The following is a 25,886-nucleotide window of genomic DNA, read 5'->3' on the forward strand; positions in this document are numbered from 1 at the left end:
AGCTCAGTGCTGCCTGGTAGAAGAAATGGTTAGCGACAGAGACAGGGGCTATATACCCACGACTCATGTTTCACAGATGTATTAAGCTGCTGGGTTATCAACAGAAGATAGCAAGGCTGGATAAAGAGTGAGAGCAAGAGAAAGAGCAAGCTCTGCAACTCTCATCAGCAGCCATTAAGATAAGCGGCAAGTTTATGGCAGTTGTGAGACGTGGGTCTGATGGGGTCACAGGGGTCAAGAAAAATAAACTTCCGATATTACTCTAAATATGCAACACACATTGAATACAATTTACAAACACATATCAACTGTTTCATATTGCCTTGCATGGATTCAAGTCCCTATCTGAACAGTTGGGCCTTGACAACTTGTTCCTCACAGTTCGTCAAACCGCTTGAATACATGAGTATGGAGGTGAGAACACCATAAGAATATTCCAGCAACATTCCACCAATTCCACCAACATTCCACCAACATTCTGCCCCCATAAACACATTTTATAGTGGACTCTCATGATATCGTCGGAATCGTACATTCGCCTCTGCATTTCTAATCATGTAATAAATATGGAAAGGGTTTTGCCGCTTTGATCTGCTGCATCGACAACAAATTCCACCATCTTACACTATACATATGTGACCCGTGAAGATCCGGCTTAGAATTGGTCCTCAGCAAACCCATGCTTGCCGTTAGAGGCGACTACTTTTGATTGTCCTAGGCGACTAATGGGATCGGGTAGTCAGACACGCTGACTTGGTTGATGCATCGTATCCCAATTTACGTAGATCGATGCTCATGATTTTAATCACTAGATTGTCTGGTCCAGATTTGATTATTTACGGACCGCTGGAAATATTGCTGAGTGAGGCGTTAACCCGCTGGATTCCGAGGATTTTTCTGATCTTTCCTAAGATCTGAAAAGTGAACGTTGTGCGAGAATTGCGCTCACGTGGGACTGGATCTACCTCTGGCTACACAATTACGCAGATATATAGAATATTAAATTGCCTATCTGATGGTGTAAATTGTACTGCAAATATCATGCCACTTTTCAAAAAGGACACTGCTAAGTGTTGTCCGAGAATTTATTCTGCGTTGAAAAACAGGACATTTCTTCGCTTTTTATCACACAACATAAAAGTACTGTGCAACAATTTTTTTTATTTAGCAGTTTTACCGAAACTGTGAGAGAGCACAATACGGCCTAATATCTGAACGACATAGATATATATCAAATGGAGTTATATGCTTATGTATAGCGACATAAATTCAATGCAAAAATTTGCCTGTCGTACATGTAAATGAAGAAAACATGAGAAGTTACACACGTACAAAGAATAGGGGGGCATAACTCCGATATGCTCAGCACTAGTTTATTGTAATGAGTGAGTATGGTTTTACGCCGCTTTTAGCAACATTCCAGCAATATCACAAGGGCTCCATAGTAGACAACACATCGCACATGAAACAGAACGTCTGTGAGGATAAGCTCCACACAGTGCACGGTGAGAGTTCCAACAAAAGTTCATTGACTTCCACTTTGTATGAGTTCCTTGGAGTATGAACCTCCACAGACTGAGGGCCAAAAGGCAAGACCGTCGGAGCTTGCGACGATACTAGAATAGTTTGGATAGGAATTTCTTCGGGTTTTTTTCACTAGGATGGGTCGGAGCGAAGATATTGGTAAACGATCCTGCAGTCAAACTCTCTGACGTTTCTCAATGTACACTAAAACGCTTATTTCAGGATTGTAGGGTCTAAATGATAAAAAAACAACGCTTCTGTATGTATTCATGATAGGGAATTCCCGGGGGTTCTCCCAGGAATGTGGAAGTAGTCCGTCAGTGTTTACGTCATTTCGAAAACACGGTCTCGTCAAATTGTGTCGTTTATACATTGTGTGCGAACATCCATTTCGCCGTCATATGACCGACCTCTCGTCCTATCGAAAAGCCGTATTTCGTGTAAACTTTAAATTAAAAACGACTATAGTCATACACACAAGTAGACTTGTTGAAGGAGTTTGACGTTGGTCGACGTGATGTTGAATGTCGACAGCTTGATCACACAGCACCAGCACTCTAAGGAAGGGGTAATGAGTAACACATGCTGAATCTAGGATAACACTGTTTTAGTTGATTACGATTCTAATATTCTTTTGGGTTGAGTCCCATCTATTCGAACCAACACTCTTAGAATGAGGCACCTAATTTCCAACACTCAATGTCAGCGATTTAATCCACTCAGACACCGAGATTTTCACAAAGCGAAGTTCGACAACTGATAGTCTAGATCACGTACTTTGTGTACCCCTCTGACAAGTGTAAACTGGCACGGCTCCCATGGCCAAAAGCACATTGCTAGATCTAGGTGTAGATGCGGATGATTTTGTCACGGCTGCAGGCTATAGGCTGCTGCCATGTCGCTGGTGATCAGGTGAGCTGGGCTACTGTCTGTTAATCCGACTGTCAGGAAATGTGAGCGAGTGCGGTTTTACGCCGCTTTTAGCAATATTCAACAGACAAGTATGAACATTAAGAAGAGATGTTCTATTGTGTTCCACTTGGTGACAAAACTCACAATCAGGCGAGTGTGACCACAGAGTCTATATTCTTATCATGATGTGCTGCACGTGATTTCCAAACTTTACACGCTACTCCTACGAGAGACAAATGGTGCATCTCTTTTTGTCTGTTTGTTGTTCAACTCCGCAATATTCCAGCTATATAAATGCGGTCTGTAAATAATCGAGTCTGGACCAGACAATCCAGTGATTGACACCATGAGCATTGATCCACGCAATTGGGATACGATGACATGCATCAACCAAGTCAGTGAGCCTGAACACGAGATCCTATTAGTCACCTCTTACGACAAGCACATCCGCCTTTCACGGCAAGCACATCCGCCTTTCACGGCAAGAATGGGTTGCTGAAGACCGATTCTACCTCAGTCCACACACAACATGACAGAATGTTCGTTTCTGCATCGGCCAATCTAATATCTCTTGAATATGAATAATTCATATGTTAACCAACATGTTTGATATTCGCGTTTCTTTTGTCGGTGAGTATATATAAGATTCAGAGTGGCAAAATCCTATACAAGAAGAATGACTTCTGTGTCATGTCGAGCAATATTCCAGCCGCTTCAACCTTTGGTAACAACATTCCACAGCTTTTGAGGGACTACTGTTCATGTTCTGTGTACAAATATTTACAATACGACTCCTGCTCAAAAGTTGCATTAGCAAGGATATCTCATACTAGGTCTTAATCATTCTTTCAAAACGTTTAATGACAAGCATTTGTGACGCACCAGAGACAGAAATAACGTCTGATGCAGATGAACAATTGATGTGCCCTCGCATGTGTTTGTGACGAGCATTAACGCATGCGTGATGATCTGTCAGCCGTCGGAACTTGTTAGTCAGTAACTGTCCAATCATCATAGTCGTTTCAGGGTCAACTCATCAATCTGCCTGAGGCAACCTTTGGTCAGCAGCTGTCCGATTTGTGGCCAACAATTCGTGACCATTTGTGGTCAGCAAATCAATAACTCAAACGCAGCCTCCGGGAGTTTCCTGATGCATGGAGGATGTCCCTCCATTACCATCATGGGTCAGTAACTGTCCATTTCATGTCACAACCCACGTGCCTAGACAGTGTCTGACCACTGGATCCGAGAGCAAATCGTATGCTCTTGGACACGTAATGTGTGATGCTTTAGAAGCTGTTATCCATACAGTTGTGCACTTTCTTATTGGCTGAGACAGTTGACTATTTATCACCTGTAACAATCACACCATTATGTTAAGCACAACTCTACTGCGCACACAATATCCACACGCCCACATATCCACATATCCACACGCCCACATATCCACATACCCACATGCCACCATAATATTATCCACACGCCCACATATCCACACGCCAACACGCCCGCATATCCACATATCCACACGCCCACATATCCACATATCCACACGCCCACACGCCCACATATCCACATATCCACACGCCCACATATCCAAGTGTTGAGACACAAGTCCGTGCAATCCCTTGAACATAACTCAGCAGTGTTAATTCTCAACAGCTGCTGTTACTGCGTGTTGTTGGTTTATTATTAACATATTGTTTTACAAGCCATCACACACAGAGATTACATAGTGAGTGAGTTTGGTTTAACGCCGCTTTTGACATTATTACAGTTATATCGCGGCGTGTCAGCTCAATGTGGGAGGAGAGCCTGGAATGATGCAGGTCTCTGATGTGACTGCTAGATCAACTAAGATCACTTGCCTGGGAGAGGCGAGAGCACTGACTAAATCTGATGTCAGTTACATTGTTTATTGTGAGCTTTTCGCTTTGCTGATAGAACAATAATGTGCACGTACTATGTCTTGTTATCGTGTGTATTACACAAGGAAGTAGGTGTCTCCTTGGAAGACTCCTTCTCAAGTCGTGGCGGTGAACATGCGTTAGAAACTCGCACTGCGCAGGCCATGTTCATCACAGTCGGCATCGTCGTGTGTACTCTAGGAAGTTGTGCTATCTATTACTGTACTGTCAAATCCGGACTGATCCGTTTCGGGGATACTGCTATTTCCGTGTTGAGTTCTGCCTTCAATTGATGTTCATTTAACAATTGCTGTGGGTTTTAAAAGGTGAAATGAAATGTAAGCATTTAATATAATTCCACTGCGAAGCACCGACAGCGCTCACGATAGTTTTCATTGTTCACCCTTGTATTTACTTGACTCTCTCCTTGTTTGCCCTCATCCGACACTGTTCCTGTTAAACTGGCGGACATTGCTTTGTTGCTGATAATTAATAACATGCCATCACCAATGGGATGGGGTCAGAATAGAGGGAACAGTACTTGACCAACCTTCATATCACGGAAACAACAGCCCGATACGGTCGTAGTATCACTGACAGGTATGCATTTTGAACGTGTATGAATTATTGTTAAAAACGAAGTATGTTTATTTCTGTAGCCTTACTGGAGGGATTGTAATCGGTGGTAGGGGTGCGTGCATGTGTCTTGTAGGTGTATGTGAATGTCGACAGTTTACAAGTATCTATTCTCTAAGAATGGGAGACATGGGTGGCAGAGTTTCGTCCCTTGGCAACGCCAGAACCCTATGATTTAGGGATCGAGTCCCATTTCGCGCTGATTCTCTCTAGGTTTGTCAGCACCATAACCGTCGCAAGGGTTCCATAGAAGTGGTAAACATCTGAGACCTGCATCACTTCGAGGTTTCCTCCCACATTATGCTGACACGCCGTGGTATAAGTGAAATACTGCTCAAACCGGCATTAAACCTAACTCACTCATTCATGATCACTCTTTAAGCAAAACTCTCAGCCCTAGAATATCAAGTGGAATGGGTTGTCCCTTTAGCTGAATTGATGGACGTATTTCAGTAACATGGATTAAGCAATTTCCCTTAATCGTGTTCTAGATTCAATGAGGACGGTGGGGTAGCGTAGTAGTTAAAGCGTTCGCTCGTCACGCCGAAGACCCAGGTTCGATTCCCCACATGGGCAAAATGTGTGAAGCCTATTCCTAGTGTCCCCTGCCGTGACATTGCTGGATTATGGCTAAAAGCAGCGTAAAACCATACTCACTCACTCCAGATTCAATGGACATCTGTGTATAGGTGTATTATTCATCACATTCATTTTACAGAGGTGGAAATTAGAAATGATCCCTGTTTCTTTACTTAATGATCAGGATTCGCTTTACAAAGGTGGGACGAGCGAATCCCTTCAGTTCAATATCATCAACAACCTTGTATTCACTCTTGATGACAAGTACATAAACACTATGATTGAGTAAATTCTTTTTGGACAAACAGTAACGTTCTGGAGAATATTTTTTCGGATAAGCATTGAACGCTACAGATGATACAAATAATGTCCATTGTTTAAGAAAGAAATGTTATACAGTAAGTAACCTTGTAGGTCATCTTTTCACAGTTTTGAAAATTAATTCTGACCAATGTAATATTTATATTTGCGGACAAGTATAACCTAGTAATTGCTTAAGTACAACACACGCAAGGGATGTATCTTCTCCTAAAATGACTATTCAGGAATACGATGAATTTCTCGATGACAGATATGCGTTTGGTGTTCAATAATTCAGCAAACTTAAAGATGTTTGGCCTATCGTAATTATACTTATTAATCAAAATGGTTCGTTTCTAGTGATTGAAAATGGAACAGATAGTGGAATTCGTTGATGACACCACTTCTCCATGACTGGATACACTGAAGGTGGAGGTTATTCTCAAGGTGAAATAAAATGTGCGCTTTGTTATTATCACCAGGGGAATCAAACATACAGGTAAGACCACAATTAAGAAATATATTTTTGATATGATTAAGCCACAAATGGGAGGTAACCTTTATTTTATTGTGATTTATCATAATTTTTAGCATAAAAGACGCGATGTTATTTTCATGTTGTGAAGGCTGACTCAGCTTGCACCAATAACTTACCTTTGTTTTAACACCTTTTATTACTGAGCGCGCTTCTCCCCCGAGTTCGCCATATACTCGTACCATGAAATTTGGCGTGGACCGTTTGAACGAGCAGCTCGCTTTAAGAAATGTAGATGTACACTTTCGATTGTTTCGGTGTAATGAACACCACATACTTCAGAACCATAAAATAAAATACCAATAGTCATTTTATCAAACGTTTCGATAAGAAAATCTAGTGGTACATGTAAATTTCTGACACGTTTTACAAGGTTCATTGTAGCTTTCATGGCGATTTCAGCAAAATATTTTACAGATGCATTCATTTTTCTATTGCGGTGTAAAGGGATACCTAAATAATAATAGCTCTCAATTACGTCTGTGGATGTTGTCTGCTTTCTCCAAGCAGTACTGTATCATCAGCTTATAGAAGTAAAAGAAGTTTGATAAAACTAACGATTCTCTCCCGTTGCTGTATTCTAAATGAATTCTTTCACACTCATTATCAATAAGATATTGTTCTAAATCATTTAGGTATACAGTAAATAAGATTGCTGGCAGATGTTTTCTTTGTCTAACGCCAGTTAAGCAAGGGAAAACGTCGGTCATATTACCAGTTATCAACACACATCAGTGGGAACCCACATCCAGCTATTTTCATGCCCACATGCTGTGAGTCAGAAATCGTTCAACTGGCAATGACTCTTGAATGATGATTGTCTTGATAGTGTCGATAGCTACACTTCAATTGATATTCCATGTTCAGTCGTACGAGATACAGCAATCGTATCCATATTTTCAAGATTAACATACCGCTGTTTTAAACACTGTTATCAGTCACGGTTCTACTGTTCCCACAGAAGTAATAAAGCGTGAATCACCATCATCGGCCAGCAGAGGCGGCAAGCAGTCACAAGATCAACAGTTAGTCGGCCACCATGGACGGAGACGGTTACAGCATCGTTACTGGCCAAGTCAGGACCTTCCACACGGCAGACTACGTCGTTCTCGCGGCAACATTGACGGTATCCGCTGGTATTGGCTTCTTTTACGCCGTCAAAGACCGTAACAATGTGTCCACTAGCGAGTTCCTGCTGGGAGGACGTAAGATGCACGTCATCCCCATCGCCATGTCGCTGCTGGTGACGTTCCTTTCAGCGTTGACTATTTTGGGCACGCCAGCTGAAGTATATACCTACAATTCCATGTTCTGGTGGATCTGTGTGGGGTTTGTCCTCGCCACGGTGGGAGCGGTCCGAGTATTCATACCCTTCTTCTACAGACTTGGGACGACCAGCGTGTTCGAGGCAAGACATTACAAAGGAAATTCACTGCTTGCTAATGCGATCTTTAAAACCATTTCCGTTTGTTTGTTTGTTGTTTAACGCCGCACTAAGCAATACTGCAGTTGTTTGACGGTGGTATGTAAATAGCCGAGTCTGAACCAGACAATCCATAGATTGATATCATGATCATCGATCCCACGCAAAAAGGATACAATGACATACATCAACCAAGTCAGCAAGCCTGACCCCCCGATCCCTTTCGTCGCCTTTTTCGACAACCATGGGACGCTGAAGGACTACACTAACCCGGACATTCACGCATCTATTTCAAATATGTAAAACAAACCTAGTTGTAATGCAAGGTATGGCAGCTAAATACATTTGATATACATATCTTTTGAACGAAAGCATTATGTCGAGAGAGATTAGAGCCGTCATTACTTTGTCCATTGTCAGGAACAAAGGGGCCATGTACGCTGTGGAAACGCCTTTGTTTATCACCACACTTTCCAAAATATTCCACTGGGTTCTAAATCTCAATCATCTCGAAACAATATTTAGCATTCTTTGTTATCAAGTAATCCAATGTAAGTTGTCTTTTCAATTGCAGTACCTGGAAATGCGCTTTGGCCGGAGTGTTCGTTTCATCGTGTCCCTCCTGTTCGTTATTCAAATAGTAGGTGTTCCACATCTCGAGCTGCGTTCACAACAAACCCGTTTATTAACAAGCACAGTTCTGGTTGCGTATTAGTATGTTGGTATGAGAGAAGTGTTCTGCTACAGCCGCGTATGTTGCTATGAGAGAAGTGGGCTGCTACTGCCGCGTATTGGTATGAGAGAAGTGTTCTGCTACAGCCGCGTAAGTTGGTAAGAGAGAAGTGTTCTGCTACTGCCGCGCATTGGTATGAGAGAAGTGTTCTGCTACTGCCGCGCATTGGTATGAGAGAAGTGTTCTGCTACTGCCGCGTATGTTGGTGTGAGAGAAGTGTGCTGCTACTGCCGCGTATTGGTATGAGAGAAGTGTTCTGCTCGGCCGCGTATATTGTTATGAGAAACATGTTATGCCACAGACGCGTAAATCATCAGCTGGAGACCCATTGTTGTTGCAGATGCTGTATATGTCCTTCGTCCTGTACGCTCCCTGCCTCGCGCTTAGTGCAGGTAAGTCGGTAGGATTATGCAATTGTAATTTCTCAAGTTACCCCTTATCATCACAACATATTATATTTGGGACAACACTTTCTCAGTAAAGTACAGATTCTAGAACGTTTGTGGGATTCGAACCAACACTCTCAGAGTGAGGCACCTAATGTCCTCTCTCTAAATGGCATTGTGTATTCTTAGCTTTCGGCCATGGGTGCCGCACCAATAGTTACACTTATCAGGGGCAAAGTAAGTGATCTAGACTACCAGTTGTTAGACTTTGATTTTGTGGAGTAGGTTAGATCGCTTACTTTGTGTGCTTGGGATTAGGTACCTAATTGTGAGAGTGTAGGTTCGAAACCCGGTGCGGACTCTAGTCCAAAAAGTACTAGAATTCGTACTTTACTTAGAAAGTGTTGCCTCAAATATATTGAACAACAAAAGTTCCTGTGACATTGAATAAGATTTAATGTATAATTATGTTTTTTTACCAAATCTGAAACAATTTCGGTTGCAACAGATAAAAGACTCCTGTAAGTGTTCAAATGGTTTAATTTGCCACACGACTTCAGAAAATGCGTAATTTCATTTAAAAAAACCATGAACATGCCAACATGTCAATTTACAAATCAATAGCGTGTGTGTCCACCTCTGGTTGCGATGCAAGCAACACATCCTTGTCTCATGGAAGGTACCAGGCGCCGCAGAAAGTCCTGTGGGATATCTGTCCATATCTGCTGGAGCATGTTTCGAAGTACCTGGAGCGTCTGCGGAACACGTGGTTGACGTCGAGGGCGCCGATGCATCTCATCCCACATGTGCTCGATTGGTGAGAGATCAGGGAAGCGAGCCGGTCAGGGGATGACATTCACGTTGTTTTGTTGAAGAGATCCTGAACAAGTCGAGCAATATGAGGCCGGGCTTTGTCATGTTGAAAGGTAATGCCTGGGCCATGCCGACGCAAAAACGGTAGAACAACAGGACCGATGATCTCGTCGGGGTAGCGCTGTCCATTGAGATTTTCCCTCTACCACTATCAAACGGGTCCTCTGTCTTGCTGTAATCCCACCCCACATCATAACGCTGCCACCCCCGAACCGATCTCCTTCCATAACACAATGATTGACGTAACGTTCACCTTGACGTCGGTACACTCGAATCCGTCCATCGCTGTGGCTGAGGGGAAAACGAGACTCGTTTGTGAATAGAACTTGTCCCCACTGCATGGCCGTCCAGCGTAGACGCTGTCTGCACCACTGTAGACGTGCTTGTGGTTTCCTGTCAAAATGGGACGTCTGGCGGGTCTTCTGGCGACAATCCCTGCACGTCTGAGGCGACGACGTACGGTTGTGAAGATAGTCGTCGAGGGCCAGGGATGCTTCTTGCAGTCACTGTTGCTGGCTGGAATCGATTTCGTAGGTGTGTTGTTCGAATTCAGTTGTCTTGTCTATTATTGGTAACGTGTGGCCTGCCACTCCGAGGATGGTCTCTGACTGCATTCTTCTGTTGCCAAGGTTGAAATGGTCTTGCAACGTCACGTTGACTCGATCCTGCTTCTCGCATACCAATGGCTCGCACACGCTCATTTTCGGACAGGCGTGGCATTTCGTAATGTTGAATGATTACGTAATTTGTTGTTTTTCTGAGTGGTTGTTGTCAGCACGATGTTAAACAATGCATATGGAATCCCGTTAAAGCACATGTTTTAATACCCTTTCTTGTAGTGAAATGCATTGGGCTTGCATAAAAGTCAACTTTTGCATGGAATGCATGCTTTTCTGTAGCTTGACTTGTGACTTGTGACTTGATTCCATATATGTACTACAATATTGAAAAACAAACTTTACTTGATTGAAAAATACACTAAAATGTTGGTGTCACAGGAACTTTTGCTGCTGAGTATATAACATTTGTTACATTTGACCACTTTCTAAATGGCATTGTGTTTTCATCTCACTGTTATTACACATATGACGGTAACTCTGTATCCTTGTGTTTTGTCACCTGAATCATCCTGTGTCCACCCAGTTACTGGTCTCAGCCTGTGGGGTTCTGTGCTGTCTGTGGGGGTCGTGGCTACCATGTATACCGCCCTGGTAAGAAAACCTCCTGACGTTCTGCTGCATCATTTGTCAACGACATATCCTTTCCAAACAAAACATACACATTTTTCACCACATTACCGACATTGTCTAATACACAGATACATTCAATTTGCTAAACCGTCATGTCAAAGTTTTGTTCTCATGAATACACGCATCGTTTGATATATGATATAGAAATCATCTAGCAGGATTTTGTATTTTCTTCCCTTTACGATTTATCGTGAAGGGTGCACGACTTTTACAGATGTTAGGCGCGTAGATAGTTAGATTAACATGAGACTTCCATGTGGGCTTGCATGATACCATGTTATAACGAGGTGTGTGTCCCATGTACGCAGTATATGTAATTGTAGGGCGGGATGAAGGCGGTAGTGTGGACAGACACCTTCCAGGCGTTCATCATCCTGGCCGGCCTCTTCGCTATCCTCATCCGGGGCTCCGCTGTGGTGGGTGGGTTTGATAAGGCCTGGATGATCGCTGACAAACGCTCCAGGATTGTGTTCCATGAGTATATATGCCTCCTTATACATTCATACAGTCTTTGAATGGTTTATATTTCGTGTTTGAACGGTTTACACTCCGTGTCTGAATGGTTTATACTTCTTGTCTGAATGGTTTTTACTCCATGTTTGAATGGTTTATACCCTGTGTCTGAATGGTTTATACTCTGTGTCTGAACGGTTTATACTTCGTGTCTGAATGGTTTTTACTCCGTGTCTGAATGATTTATACCCTGTGTCTGAAGGATTTATACCCGTGTCTGAATGGTTTATACCCCGTGTCTGAATGGTTTATAACCCGTGTCTGAACGGTTTATACCCCCTCTATATGATATATTACCCTGCGTCTGAACGGTTTATACTCCGTGTCTGAATGGTTAATACTCTGCGTCTGAATGTTTTATACGCATATCTGAATGATTTATTCCCCGTCTATGAATGATTGGAATCCCCGTGTCTGAATGGTTGATACTCCGCGTCTGAATGGTGGATACTCCGTGTCTGAATGGTTTATACTCCGTGTCTGACTGGTTTATACCCTGTGTCTGTTTCTGTTTCATTTTGTACATGCCGTTCCTCAATTTGTACATGCCGTTCCTCAATTTGTACATGCCGTTCCTCAATTTGTACATGCCGTTCCTCAATTTGTACATGCCATTCCTCAATTTGTACATGCCATTCCTCAATTTGTACATGTCGTTCCTCAATTTGTACCTGGCATCCCTCAATTTGTACATGGCATCCCTCAATTTGTACATGGCATCCCTCAATTTGTACATGCCATTCCTCAATTTGTACATGGCATCCCTCAATTTGTACATGGCATCCCTCAATTCATACATGCCGTTCCTCAATTTGTACATGCCGTTCCTCAATTTGTACATGCCGTTCCTCAATTTGTACATGGCATCCCTCAGTTTGTACATGGCATCCCTCAATTTGTACATGCCATCCCTCAATTTATACACGCCGTTCTTCAATTTGTACATGCCGTCCCTGAGATGTTAAATCCACACGTTGCTCCTCACTACACATGCTATTCTTGACTATTCATTCATATTCTTACCATTAAGTGTTATTCCTCACTCCACGTGCCATTTCCCAGTTTCGACACTGACCCCACCACCCGACACTCCTTCTGGTCCCTGGTGGTAGGCGGCGGTTTCATGTGGATGTCGCTGTACGGAGTTAACCAGGCGCAGGTGCAGCGAGCCTTATCCTGTAGGAGCATCACCAAGGCCCAGATGTAAGTGCCACAAGCTCTGTTACACCCTCATGTAGTGAGCCACCAGTGGTCATTTGTACAAAATAGATACCCGTAGAGGTTACTCCAAATATTTAAGGCCTTATTTACAGTATTTTGAGGGGTGGTTGGGTAGCCTACTGGTTAAAGCGTTCGCTCTTCACGCCACAGACCCGGGTTCGATTCCCCGGCATTGGGTAAAATGTGTGAAGCCTATTTCTGTGTCCCCCGCCGTGATATTGCTGAAATATTGCTAAAAGCGGCGTAAAACAGCACTCATTCCCAACAGCAATTTGAAATGTGTATCGTGTCTCGATCCGCTCACAGTACTGGAATCTAATACCGTGCATCACGTTTGAGCCTTGCAGAGTGTATGCCGACACGAGGTGTCCAAGTCTATGTTAAAGTATGGGAATTACGATCACCATAGCGCGACGACCGCTTTGTGGAATGGGGCCCTGCGTGCTGACTCCTGGTGTGTTTTCAATGAAGAACTCTGGAGTATGCTGGTCACGGGTGTCGTTGTCAGAGAACATGGTATCTTTCCCATGTTGATACAAATTATCCGAGACCGCCTCCGTGGTCTAGTGGTAGAGCGTCCGCTCGTAGAGCGGTAGGTTCAGGGTTCTATCCACGGCCGCCTCATAAGAAAGACGTTAAGTTTTTGTTACCCTGTCTGGCATCAAGGGGCTAAAACAAGGACTGGTCGGCTCGGAGTCAGTATACTGTTTCTGAGTAGGGTATTCATGTTAAAATGCGGCATGGTATTTCATTTGGCTAGCACTATATAATCGGCATCAGTCCGGACTAGTATAAGCAACAATACACACACGTATATGCACGTCGCTATAAAAGTGGAGGAATCTTGGGCGCAACGTTACACCCGTCTTCAGTCACCTCATGATCCCAGATGTCCTCATGACGAAGGAACAACCCGCCTCGAAACCAGTTAAAACTGACCACTGCTACACAAAGTAAATGTAGAATATATTTCAAAGTGTTCTTTGTTGCCCATTAAATCCCCCCAGTAGTGGTAAACTTGTGTATTTATGTGCGCAGAGCATTGGTCCTCAACACAGTCTTCCTCATCATCGTCATCAGCATGTGCTGCATGATCGGCATCGTCATGTACGCCTTCTACTCCGACTGCCACCCCGTCAAGTTCAACAACCTCATCTCCAGGACGGACCAGGTCTGATTCACTGAAAACATACATTCACGTTTCGTAATGACAAACCCGTGAAGATCCGGGTCGGAACCCATGCTTGCTGTAAAAGGCGACTATGCTAGTCGTAAGAGGCGACTAGTGAGTGAGTATGATTTTACGCAGCTTTTAACAATGTTCCAGCAATATCACGGCGGGGGACACCAGAAATGCACTTCACACATTGTACCCATGTCGGGAATCGAACTCGGGTATTCGACGCGAAGAAAGAACGCTTTAACCACTAGGCTACCCGATCGCCCCTAAGAGGCGACTAACGGGGTCTTGTGTTCAGACTCGCTGACTTGGTTGATGCATGTTATCGTATCCAAATTGCGTGATTCGATGCTCATGATGTCAATCACAAGGCTGTCTGGTCCAGACTCGATTATTTACAGATTGCCGTTATATAGCCGGAATATTGCTGATTGCGGCGTTAAACAACAAACAAACTAAACGTAATACCATATTGTGTTGTAGTATAACGCATCTCGTGGCTGGATAAAGTTCTGTTCTCCACACGCAGATACACAACGTCACGCCCACGTCTGTGTATGCTATTATACGCTTAACTGAATACATGCGACATTTTGCAAAATGGCAAGCTAAAAATATTTACATATGCTAGTTATCTTGCCCTTAAATATTCAGCGGCGAGACAGATAGCAACTGATACCGCTTGCGATTTGCATCAGAAAACTGATGACTGGGCCAAATAGTATGATCTGCGTTATCACTGCTGATACATATTCATGCATGACGATAGCACAGCGGCGTGGGGTTGGGGGGTGGTGGTGGGGGCTGGGGGCGGGGGTTGGTGGGGGGGGAGCTGGGAGGGGATAGGGGGTATCGAGGTGTGGAGTGACCAGAGATTGACCAGAGAGAAGAGGTAGGGGTTGAGGTTGGGGTTAAGATATGAGGGTTGACGTTGGGATTGCGGAGGGGGAGGAGGTTGGGGTTGTGATATAAGGTTTGAGATATTGGGGTTGAGATTTTGGGGTTGAGATATGGGGGTTGAGATATGGGGTTGAGGTGGGCGGCGTTCAGCTGAGGGTCTGGGGTGCAATCGGTAGTGGAATGAGACGTGGTCGGTGCTATACGGGTGTAGACGGGTGTAGACATGTGTACAGGCGCTCGGATGTAGATGGACGTCCATACAAGGTGTGAAAAGGGTGAGGTGTTAGCTGGAGTCTGGCAAGATGTGGTGGTGACACGGTTGGGGTCTTAGTTGTATTCATAGCCTACCCCGCTTCATATCAGGCTGTGTGTGTCGTTTAGACGCTGCCTCTCCTCGTGATGGACATCCTCGGCGTCTACCCAGGGATACCCGGCATGTTTGTGTCCTCCCTCCTCAGTGGCAGCCTCAGGTATGTGTGTGTGTCTTGTCTGCTGGTTGCAGTCTCAGGTATGTGTGTGTTCTGTCTACTGGTGGAAGTCTCGGGTATGTGTGTGTCCTGTCTACTGGTGGCAGTCTCGGGTATGTGTGTCCTGTCTACTGGTGGCAGTCTCAGGTATTTGTGTGTGTCCTGTCTACTGGTGGCAGTCTCGGGTATGTGTGTCCTGTCTACTGGTGGCAGTCTCAGGTATGTGTGTGTTCTGTCTACTGGTGGAAGTCTCGGGTATGTGTGTGTCCTGTCTACTGGTGGCAGTCTCGGGTATGTGTGTCCTGTCTACTGGTGGTAGTCTCAGGTATGTGTGTGTCCTGTCTACTGGTGGCAGTCTCAGGTATGTGTGTGTCCTGTCTACTGGTGGCAGTCTCAGGTATGTGTGTGTGTCCTGTCTACTGGTGGCAGTCTCAGGTATGTTTGTGTCCTCCCTCCTCAGTGGCAGTCTCAGGTATGTGTGTGTGTGTGTCCTATCTATTGGTGGCAGTCTAAGGTATGTGTGTGTCCTGTCTACTGGTGGCAGTCTCAGGCATTTGTGTGTCCTGTCAACTTCAGCTCGTCTGGGATGATGTTTACGACATGATTAGATCGAGCTGGTAACGCTAGCTCGGTTGAACCAATCTTTTGTTGACATATCTGCTGTTTCCAAATATCTGATGTTTTGAAAGCGCCGCCCCTGCCTCGACTGTATCAACTCAAATAGTGGTCACACCCGATAATGACATTGTTAATTGAGTTGTTTCACATCCCTTTTTAAGGGCCTGTCGCTCTGTCTCCTGTCACCAGGTATGGGTTTTGCCCATGAATTTGTTTTGAAAAAACATTGATCAACTTACCAAATATTATGTTTTAATTTTAATAAGATAACATTTACACCACTTTAGTACTGTTACTTTTCCCCGCAAGTATAGTTTCTCTTAATATTTGGTCGATATATGTGAAATTTCATAAAGATAGTTCAAACATTATGTTTCACTTTCTATCACTGTACGGGAACTATTTTTCAAATATCTAACTATTGAAACGCGCTATTCGGCCTCTGATTGTGGGTTGTTAGTAATGAGTTATTATTATCAATAAAACGTACGGCAGAACAGTCAACATGTGTACAATATAGATAGGACATACATGTTTCTGCTTGTTAACGTAGCTCCATCTCCTCGGGATTGAACGCTATTAGCGCCGTCGTTCCTGGCGACCTCATCAAGCCCTGGTGCTGCAGCCACATCTCTGACAGGTCCTCCACCATCATGTCAAAGGTTATAGGTAAGTGTGTCTACCTGTCAGGCTACATTCCGAGTGAGGGGTGTATATACATTCCAGTAGCTGTAGTTGGAGGAGGTGTTTTACAAGGCGATATATCCTTTATAGTGACGTTTGCACATTATACGTGTTTTCAATGTGAAGGGAGACGGGTTACATAAGCAACTGAAAGACACGTATTGATGGACTAATTCCAGATTCCCGGGTAATCGCCCAGAAATTCCCTTGCACGAATAAAAATAGAGCCGTTTTTGTAATAATGTAATGTTGTGCTCGAGGTTTGTTCATACGTTGACAATAGGCAGTTTTGGACAGCTTGCACGTGATTGGTTGTCACTACGATCCAACCTAGAGAAGAACATGAATACAGGAATCCTACAATTATGGACGCCATTATCATCAGACTGTAACAGTCGATGAATTTACTTAAATAGGTCCACCTATTCGACATACCTTTATAATCACATTGGTATCAACTAATTTAGCAATGGTGAGAAGGTGTATTGCCACACGTTTCGTGGCAACCTGCAAAATATTTCTCATCGCGATGATCGTTGACATCTTGTACATGAGGTAAATGCATGACGATGATCTCTGTGGATGACTTACCAAAGTATGTATCAAAATCAGTTGCTTATCTGATGATATTATTCAAATGCGTTTCTCGTTATCAAACTACAGAAGATGTAGGGCATGTTGAGCAACGTGTTGCAAGCACGGACTGACCCGGGAAGTTCCGGACCGGAAAAGGTCTTCAGCAACTCATGCTTGCCGTAAAAGGCGACAATTCTTGTCGTAAGAGGCGTCTAATGGGATCGGGTGGTTAGGCTCGCTGACTCGGTTGATGCATGTCATTGTATCCCAATTGCGTGGATTGATGCTGATGATGTCAATCACTGGATTGTCTGGTCCCGACTCGATTATTTACAGACAACCGTCATATGGCTTGAATATTGTTAAGTGCGGCATTAAACAACAAACAACCAAACGATTATGCAAATAGAATCTAAATCAGAATATGAAACTCGGGAATTATTCGTTGATTTTAACTGTAAATATGTTCGATGCCTTCGCAATAATGTGTTTCCTAAAGTTTCATCGCCATAGAACTTTTTCAGATCTATTATGATCTTCGCCTTCACGTGGACGAGGGTTACACTGGCAGGGCATAAGATCTTTGCCTTCACGTGGACGCGGGTTACACTAGCAGGGCAGAACATGCTCAGATGTTTCGCGAAGCTTAGTTTCAAAATGTCATTCAGCATTGACCTACTTCGCTCAGCTGATATTTCCTGATCATTACGAGGAAAGGTGGTCACATGAAACACCTGTATCATCGGTGTAATTGTATGCTGATTCCTCATTATGTTGACCAATCAGACCGTACGTGTAGCATGATTGGCGTTTTAATGTCCAATTCAGACCGTACGTGTAGCATGATTGGCGTTTTAATTCACAATACAGTATGTAGCTGTAACATGATTTTATATATAACATTATTGACGTTTTAACAAACAAATCAGACAGTACGTGTAACATAATTGACGTCTCAACGTACGGATCTGTTTTGACATGTAGCATAATTGACGTTTTATTGTACAAATCGGACCGTAAGTGTAACATCAATGACGTTTTAACGAAGAGGTCAATATGTTACTGTAAGATGATTGACGTTTAAACAAACAAATCAGGCTGCATTTTGACATGATCTTTCAGTGGCACTGAGCGGCTCCATCATCATGCTCCTCTGCTTCGTTGTGTCGCGGATGGGCACGCTGCTTCAGGTGGGACTTTACTATGTGATGGTCAGTCATGAGCAAGACATTGTATTGTAGTCTATACCACAAAATATACTGCAAACTGTGGGACAAATGTGATATGTTATATGTTTGAATTATGCCTATGTTCAACCAGCAGGTGCCCGGTAGGTTGAAATGGTAATGTGACAGTTAACCTTCTAGCGCCTCAAGGCAGCTTGGGTGGTATACTCCCCAGGGAGCTGAGAATAATCTGCACATTGATCCTTTGACAGGGACAAAGATGGTTTTTAGTGTCATGAGTATTGACAAGGTTAATGGAATCTGGCGCATTATAAATGTACGTACTATACCAAACCGTTATGTGAAAGATATCGAGACTGACTTAATATTATCAAAGGCTCATAACATTCTGGCTGTACATACCAGGCGGCTGCTGCAGCTACGTCCCTCCTGAACGGTCCAATCTTCGGCATCTTTGTCCTCGGCATGTTCTTCCCTTGGGCAAACACGAAGGTAAGTCGTTTTCACGTGCGTGCGTGTGCGTGCATGTGCGTGCCTGTGCGTGTGTGTGCGTGCGTTTGCTTTTGCGTCTGCTTGCTTTTGCATTTGCGTGTGCGTGTGCGTGTGCGTGTGCGTGTGTGCATGATTGAGTGTTTGTGTCTCGAATACGTCCTTCCCTGTGGCCATGCTGGGCTTGTAACTTCATCATTTCTCTGTCCAGGGCGCCATTGTTGGCAGCATAACATCGGTAGCATTCATGGCCTGGATCGGAGTTGGCGCGTTTGTGCACAGGACAGCAAGTAGCGTCCGCTCGCCCATCTTCACTCATGGATGCAACTGGAACGTAACCATGGATACTAATAATACAGTACCTATGACGACAGCCTCAACTGTCTTGGAGTCGAACGTGACAACACTTGCAATGACGACAGACGCAAGCTCAAGGTTTGATAATCCTTTTGCATACATGTAACTGTAGGGTTTTAGTGTTTGTCGGGGTGTCTGTAAACCTCACTACCACGAAGGTACATCGAGACGTCCCTGGCCTCATGTGTCTTGTGACATGTAATGTGTTAACACGTGCGTGACAAATATCTCCTCTTGGAAGACCTGACATCAACACAAGGCGTATCAGAAGTCACAGACGACTGCCTCTGTTGTCGAGAAGTCACGAGGAGAATTTGCCAGGGGTGAGAGAAACTGCGAAAATGGAGAAAACTGAGAAAAAGCTGTGATTAAGATGCAAGTCACACTCAGATAGGAATCGCGTTTTGGGATGACTGGTCTTCATTTATTACTGTTAAGGAATGGTCTGTAGAATTTAAGCGAGGCTGGAGTAGCTCAGAAGATGAGGCTTGGTCTGGTCGTTGTGGAGATGTGTTTTGGGTCAGTACCGTTCATCTCAACCGACACATTCCTAATGGCAAGGTTCCGCAAGCGTTGACATCAAATCAGAAGCTGACCTGAATGAGTGAGTGTTTAATTTTAACTCATTTCGGCAGTATTTGAGCCATAATGTGACTTATGACCCGAATTAACGTTATTAGCTAGCAGTATAATCCTGGCATTGTGCGAATTGTAACCCCGGTTCATCACCTTTATCCAGAGTCAAAACTGTCGAAGACATAGAGTGAGTGAGTGAGTTTGGTTTTACGCCGCCTTTAGCAAATTATTCCAGCGATATTATGGCAGGGGACACCAGAAATGGGCTTCCAACATTGTACCCATGTCGGGATTCGCACCAGCGTCTTCGGCGTGACGAGCGAATGCTTTAACCATAAGCCTACCCGTCCGCCCCTCGAAGACATAGAGGAGACTTTTCTCACATCGAAGACGTACAAGAGGGTGGCGTCAATTGACAAAACCATGGCTTCGGTTTGTTATCATTATACTCTATCTGCAACAAGGTCAGATTGTGAACGGACAATTGCACGGCACAGGACAACGTCAGTAGAGAGAAGCTATCATGGACAGGAAAGCTTCGTGCACGTGTGCTACTGCGTCAGGACAATGGGCTTGTACACACTTCACATCCTACTGCCCTGACCTGGTACCCTCAAAACTGAATCACACCTGTACTGTGGAGATGGTACCTGTAACGACAAGGTAATTGTCGTCTTCAAGTCTTTTCTGGCGACCAAAGTAAAGACGCCTGTAAGGCAGGAATTACCAGGCTGGAGCATTGATGGATGGAGTGCACTGAAGTCAAAGGAAATTACTTTAAAAGTTATCTGTGAACAATTTTGATTCTTAACGACTTTCAATACGAGACCATGACAGTTTCGATTTACCCTTGTAAAGAGTTTGATTCTCCTTTGTATTTCTTGCACCCAATAGAATATTCTTTACCCGATGCCATCTTTAACATGGCCTCCACGTCAACAATGTTGTCGTGGGATGGATGTATGGGAACAGCATTGACTGGTTCTGGATCTGATTGCAGCGTGTTCCTCCCCTTGTACTCGCTGTCCTACATGTACTACACGCCCACCGCCATGGCTGTCCTGGTACTGGTGGGGCTTGGCACCAGTCTCCTCACAGGTGAGACAGTGAGTGGGTGAGTGAGTGAGTGAGTGAGTGAGTGAGTGAGTGAGTGAGTGAGTGAGTGAGTGGGTGGGTGGGTGGGTTTGTGAGTGAGTGGGTGGGTGGGTGAGTGAGTGAGTGAGTGAGTGGGTGGGTGGGTGGGTGGGTGGGTGGGTGAGTGAGTGAGTGAGTGAGTGAGTGGGTGGGTGGGTGGGTGAGTGGGTGAGTGAGTGAGTGAGTGAGTGGGTGGGTGGGTGGGTGGGTGAGTGGGTGGGTGGGTGGGTGGGTGGGTGGGTGGGTGGGTGGGTGAGTGAGTGAGTGAGTGAGTGAGTGGGTGGGTGGGTGGGTGGGTGGGTGGGTGGGTGGGTGAGTGAGTGAGTGAGTGAGTGAGTGGGTGGGTGGGCGGGTGGCATTGAGTGAGTGAGTGAGTGAGTGGTTGGGTGAGTGAGTGAGTGAGTGAGTGAGTGAGTGAGTGAGTGGGTGGGCGGGTGGCATTGAGTGAGTGAGTGAGTGAGTGAGTGAGTGAGTGAGTGAGTGGGTGGGTGGGTGGGTGGGCGGGTGGCATTGAGTGAGTGAGTGAGTGAGTGAGTGGTTGGGTGAGTGAGTGAGTGAGTGAGTGAGTGAGTGAGTGAGTGAGTGAGTGAGTGAGTGAGTGAGTGAGTGTCATTGAGTGAGTGTCATTGAGTGAGTGAGTGAGTGAGTGGGTGGGTGGGTGGCATTGAGTGAGTGAGTGAGTGAGTGAGTGAGTGGGTGGGTGGGTGAGTGGGTGGGTGGGTGGGTGGGTAGGTGGGGATCTGAGTGAGTGAGTGAGTGGGTGGGGATCTGAGTGAGTGAGTGAGTGGGTGGATGGATGGGTGGATGGGTGGGTGTGTGGGTGGTTGGCCGGGGATCTGAGTGAGTGAGTGACTGAGTGAGTGAGTGAGATCACCTGTAGTGATTTGGTGAGTGAAGTGACTGGTACGGGGTGATGTTGGTTACCGTAGTGGATGAATGGATGTCACAAGTTGATTATAAATGAGTGAGTGGGACGAGTTGACTTGAGACAACTGACTTTTAGTGGGTTAGTGAGACAGGTTGAATGATACTGTACGTGTGAGACAAATTACCAGAAATGAATGGGTTGGCAGGATGGAAGTAGGATGGGTGATGGCCTGTGTGGCAGAGCAAGTGGGTGGTTAAAGTGGTCTTCAGGGCTATGTGAGTCACTGTGGTCCGAGATGTAAGAGCAGGTATGTGGTATCAAAGCCTATACAACATATGATTCTGGTTCTAAAGATTTCTGTTGATGGTATTGTTAGGACCACGTCAGCCATCCACATTGGATCCCCGCCTCATCAGTCCGCTGTTTGACCGTCTGTTCCCCTGTCTGCCGGAGATGCTTCTCAAACCCCTCAGATGCGGCGTGGATCATGGCCTAGATACACAGGTCATTCACTATTCACTCTTTGGACTTTAAAATAAAATAACTCATCTACTACACATTGACTAATTCATAGCCTGTTCTCTCTGTGGATCATGGCGTATATAGTGAGGCAACTAACCATTCACGCCATGCATCCTATAGATGTCTTAGAGAAAAGAATTCTGTTCCCGAAAATGCTAAAAAAAATAAAATTCACAAACGTTTTACGATTAACATAAATGGTTCCCAGGACCTGCTTGATGCCCAGAAGAATAGGTGAGGTCGCGTCCAAAATTATTGTACTTACATAGCAACGTGCATGCACGTGTGTGTGTGTGTGTGTGTGTGTGTGTGTGTGTGTGTGTGTGTGTGTGTGTGTGTGTGTGTGTGTGTGTGTGTGTGTGTGTGTGTGTGTGTGTGTGTGTGTGTGTGTGTGTGTATGGCTGTTTGTACTAGTCCGGACTGATGCCGATTTATAGTGCTAGATACCATGCCGCAGCTTAACATGAATACCCCACTCAGACACAGTATACTGACTCCGAGGCGACAAGTCCTTGTTTTAGCCCCTTAATGCCGAGCGCCAAACACCGGAAGCATAACGTGTTGGGAGGCCACAACCTATTGTTTGGCTGTCTTGATTTTCTTTGTTGTTTAACGCCGCACTCAACAATATTCCAGCTATATGAATGCGGTCTGTAAATAATCGCGTCTGGACCAGACCATCCAGTGATTGACATCATGAGCATCAATCCACGCAATTGGGATACGATGACATGTATCAACCGAGTCAGCAAGCCTGACCACCCGATCCCGTTAGTCGCCTCTTACGACAAGCATAATCGCCTTTTACGGCAAGCATGTTCAAACCCAGAACTTCACGGGACCAGACTGTCTTGAAACATGCACCTAGAAACATGTAACTATGTCTCCTATCCCTGTGCAGATGTAAATTGTACTGATCTTTAATTAGGCTGAGGATGGTCTCCCCTTGGCCTTCTTCAATGTGTTCAAATTCTGTCGTTCAGTGCAGTGTCGCGTCCCTATGTTTACATGGCTCCGGTGATCGTGGCTTCGAATCATATATATATATACCATCATATGTATTTCAGGGCTATAATGTAGCATCAGTTTTGTCGGGAGACGATTCGTCTTTCGGCAAAGCAATCAGGACACAAGCAGATACCAGTGCAGCTGACAAAGGCTTGACCCTGCTTCACACCTACTCCTAGAATGCGACATGTCAAGGCCGCGTGGTCCACGGTGCTTCCCCGTCACGAGGTGGAGTCGTGCCCAACAACGTCGCCTGTCTCTCCTGATGGTGTGCTTCCACGGCCAATCTCATTAGAACAATGCAGTTTACAGCTGCCACGACACTCGACAGTATATAGTGTTAACCATGCGTTGATGTGAATGTTTGGTCACCAAAACCATATACCACCATTCAGCGATTCTTGTAAAACGTATCCCTGTATTTAAATCTAGTTATTCTATGATTAGTTCAAAGAAGCAAAATGTTACCTTGACTCCCTGCTTTCAGTTCACAACTACCAATTTGCATGAGAGCTGAATGTCTCTGTAGATTAACTTTGTTAATCCATTTGTGTCATAGGGATTAATAAATTAATTCAGTACGTCTCGTTGTGTCTGATGGATTAATTCATAAGTCTAATTGTGTCTGATGGATTAATTCAGTAAGTCTAATTGTGTCTTATGGATTAATTCAGTACGTCTAGTTGTGTCTAATGGATTAATTAAGTACGTCTAGTTGTGTCTTATGGATTAATTCAGTACGTGTTTTTGTGTCTAATGGATTAATTCAAAATTTATATTTCTTATATCTAAGACAAATCGTGTTAATTTGCAAAAGGTTACGATAACAGTAAGCGAAATATCAAAATATTGAAAAATAGACTCCATGTCCCTTATGGGCCACCGTACCCAAGAGTATTTCTACATTGTAAATATAAAACGTTAGTTATATAACTTTTCCAAGAAGTATCACAATTTCATGAATTAAACATTCCAAACGGCATTGGTATCTGTAATATCCTGTTTCCGTTCTTATTCGATCTGTTTGGCACGTGCACAATCGTACATGTGTCGCGACTGTGTTGCTACAAGTCAAGCTAGTACTAGCCTGTCGAAATGGAATAGTTTCAAGTTAGTTTGTAATGATAGAATGTTGATTAACAGCTAATCTGCAGCCCTAACTTAAAGTCTCAATTAGGATACACTGAAAACACCCTACGTTTTTCTCTAAAAATGGTCGTTGGCTGAACTTAAACATTCTGATGCAGCTTGGTGGAAGTTTCTCCCATCACACCGCCTCTCCTTCACAGTGTACGGGTGTTCGTCAGGGGCCCGTGTTCGCCCGTGTTCATTCTGTGTCCTACGTATTTTATCATTGTGACTGTTGCCATAAATATGACATACATTTTGTACAAAGGACCTGTGGCCTGTACTGTACTGAATAAAGATCTGGACAAATTTTATGTACGCTTCATGTATAAAGACCGGATCCCGTCACCAAAGTGACGGTAGCTGTATAAAGTACAGTGAACTACGGTTATAACGAACACGCATATAACGAACTCACCGATATAACGAACTTATTTTTTAGTCCCGGCCATTTGTTGTACATATGCTGCATATATGCTTATAACGAACTACGGTTATAACGAACTAAAATCAGTGGTCCCTTTGAGTTCGTCATAACCGTAGTTTACTGTAAATATATTCTGTAGCCCCACATCACTTTTCCATAGACGGTCAAGACTGAATAATATTTATGCCAAACTACGATACTCATTTACTAAGTTGAATAATGATTTATTTAGCATTGAGATGAGAAATCCCGTCAATGTGATTCACACTGCCGGACATGGTCAGTATTTTCTATCTAGTGAACTGAGGTAGGCTGTGATGACAACCTTGTCTGAGCCAACTTACACGGCGATACGGATCGGACCCATGCATGCAATGAGCGAGCACTTCTCTCGGTACAACCGTACTGAAGTTCAATTTGTTGAACTCAAAGTGTCTACCTTGTATCGTGTTCTATTTTCAGCCTCCTGTCAGCCTGTGACGCATGTTGTAAATGAAGTATTGTCAATACTCTTAGAAGCGGCATTCTAGGTAGACCAACGCCTAGTCTCTGATGTGAACATATTTTACAGAAAATCATGTTATAGAAAAAATCTTCATAAAACGGAGACAAGAGACTTTCTTCATTTTCAACCTGCAGTAATCTAGACTTGCCAAATATTATATAATAATAATGGGCTGTGTTGGATATATTTGTTTCATGGTCTGAATGACGGACTCCTGCTAAGTTGTCATAACTTGTACCCAATCCTTTTAACTTTATGTAAATAAAACGTGTTTAAAACAACACCTATTACAGATACAAAGATTGGAAGGCATATCTCTTGAACACCGACACACGTTACTATGGTAACCTGTGGTAACCTGTATTCTTGTTGTACTTGAAGTGGGCGGTCGGGCAGCCTAGTGGTTAAAGCGTTTGCTCTTCACTTTGAAGTGTGAAGCCCATTTCTGATGACCCCCGCCGTGATATT

The 25,886-nt window shown here is 44.2% G+C and overlaps 1 protein-coding gene across 1 annotated transcript; it reads left to right on the forward strand.

The window, feature by feature from the left end:
- Positions 1 to 7,432: 7,432 nt before the first annotated feature.
- Positions 7,433 to 23,537, forward strand: LOC139469193 (sodium-coupled monocarboxylate transporter 1-like). The gene is made up of 15 exons (XM_071251325.1): positions 7,433 to 7,801; positions 8,391 to 8,456; positions 8,890 to 8,941; positions 10,952 to 11,019; positions 11,382 to 11,536; positions 12,634 to 12,774; positions 13,831 to 13,963; positions 15,254 to 15,342; positions 16,511 to 16,626; positions 18,340 to 18,407; positions 18,810 to 18,896; positions 19,105 to 19,328; positions 20,827 to 20,924; positions 22,205 to 22,332; positions 23,418 to 23,537. The coding sequence occupies exons 1-15, from the start codon at positions 7,433 to 7,435 to the stop codon at positions 23,535 to 23,537; spliced, it is 1,914 nt and encodes a 637-aa protein (XP_071107426.1).
- The last annotated feature ends 2,349 nt before the right edge of the window (positions 23,538 to 25,886 follow it).

The sequence above is a fragment of the Haliotis cracherodii genome, unplaced genomic scaffold (genome assembly GCF_022045235.1).
Source record: "Haliotis cracherodii isolate W230 unplaced genomic scaffold, xgHalCrac1.p SCAF_2, whole genome shotgun sequence".
Lineage (NCBI taxonomy): Eukaryota > Metazoa > Mollusca > Gastropoda > Lepetellida > Haliotidae > Haliotis > Haliotis cracherodii.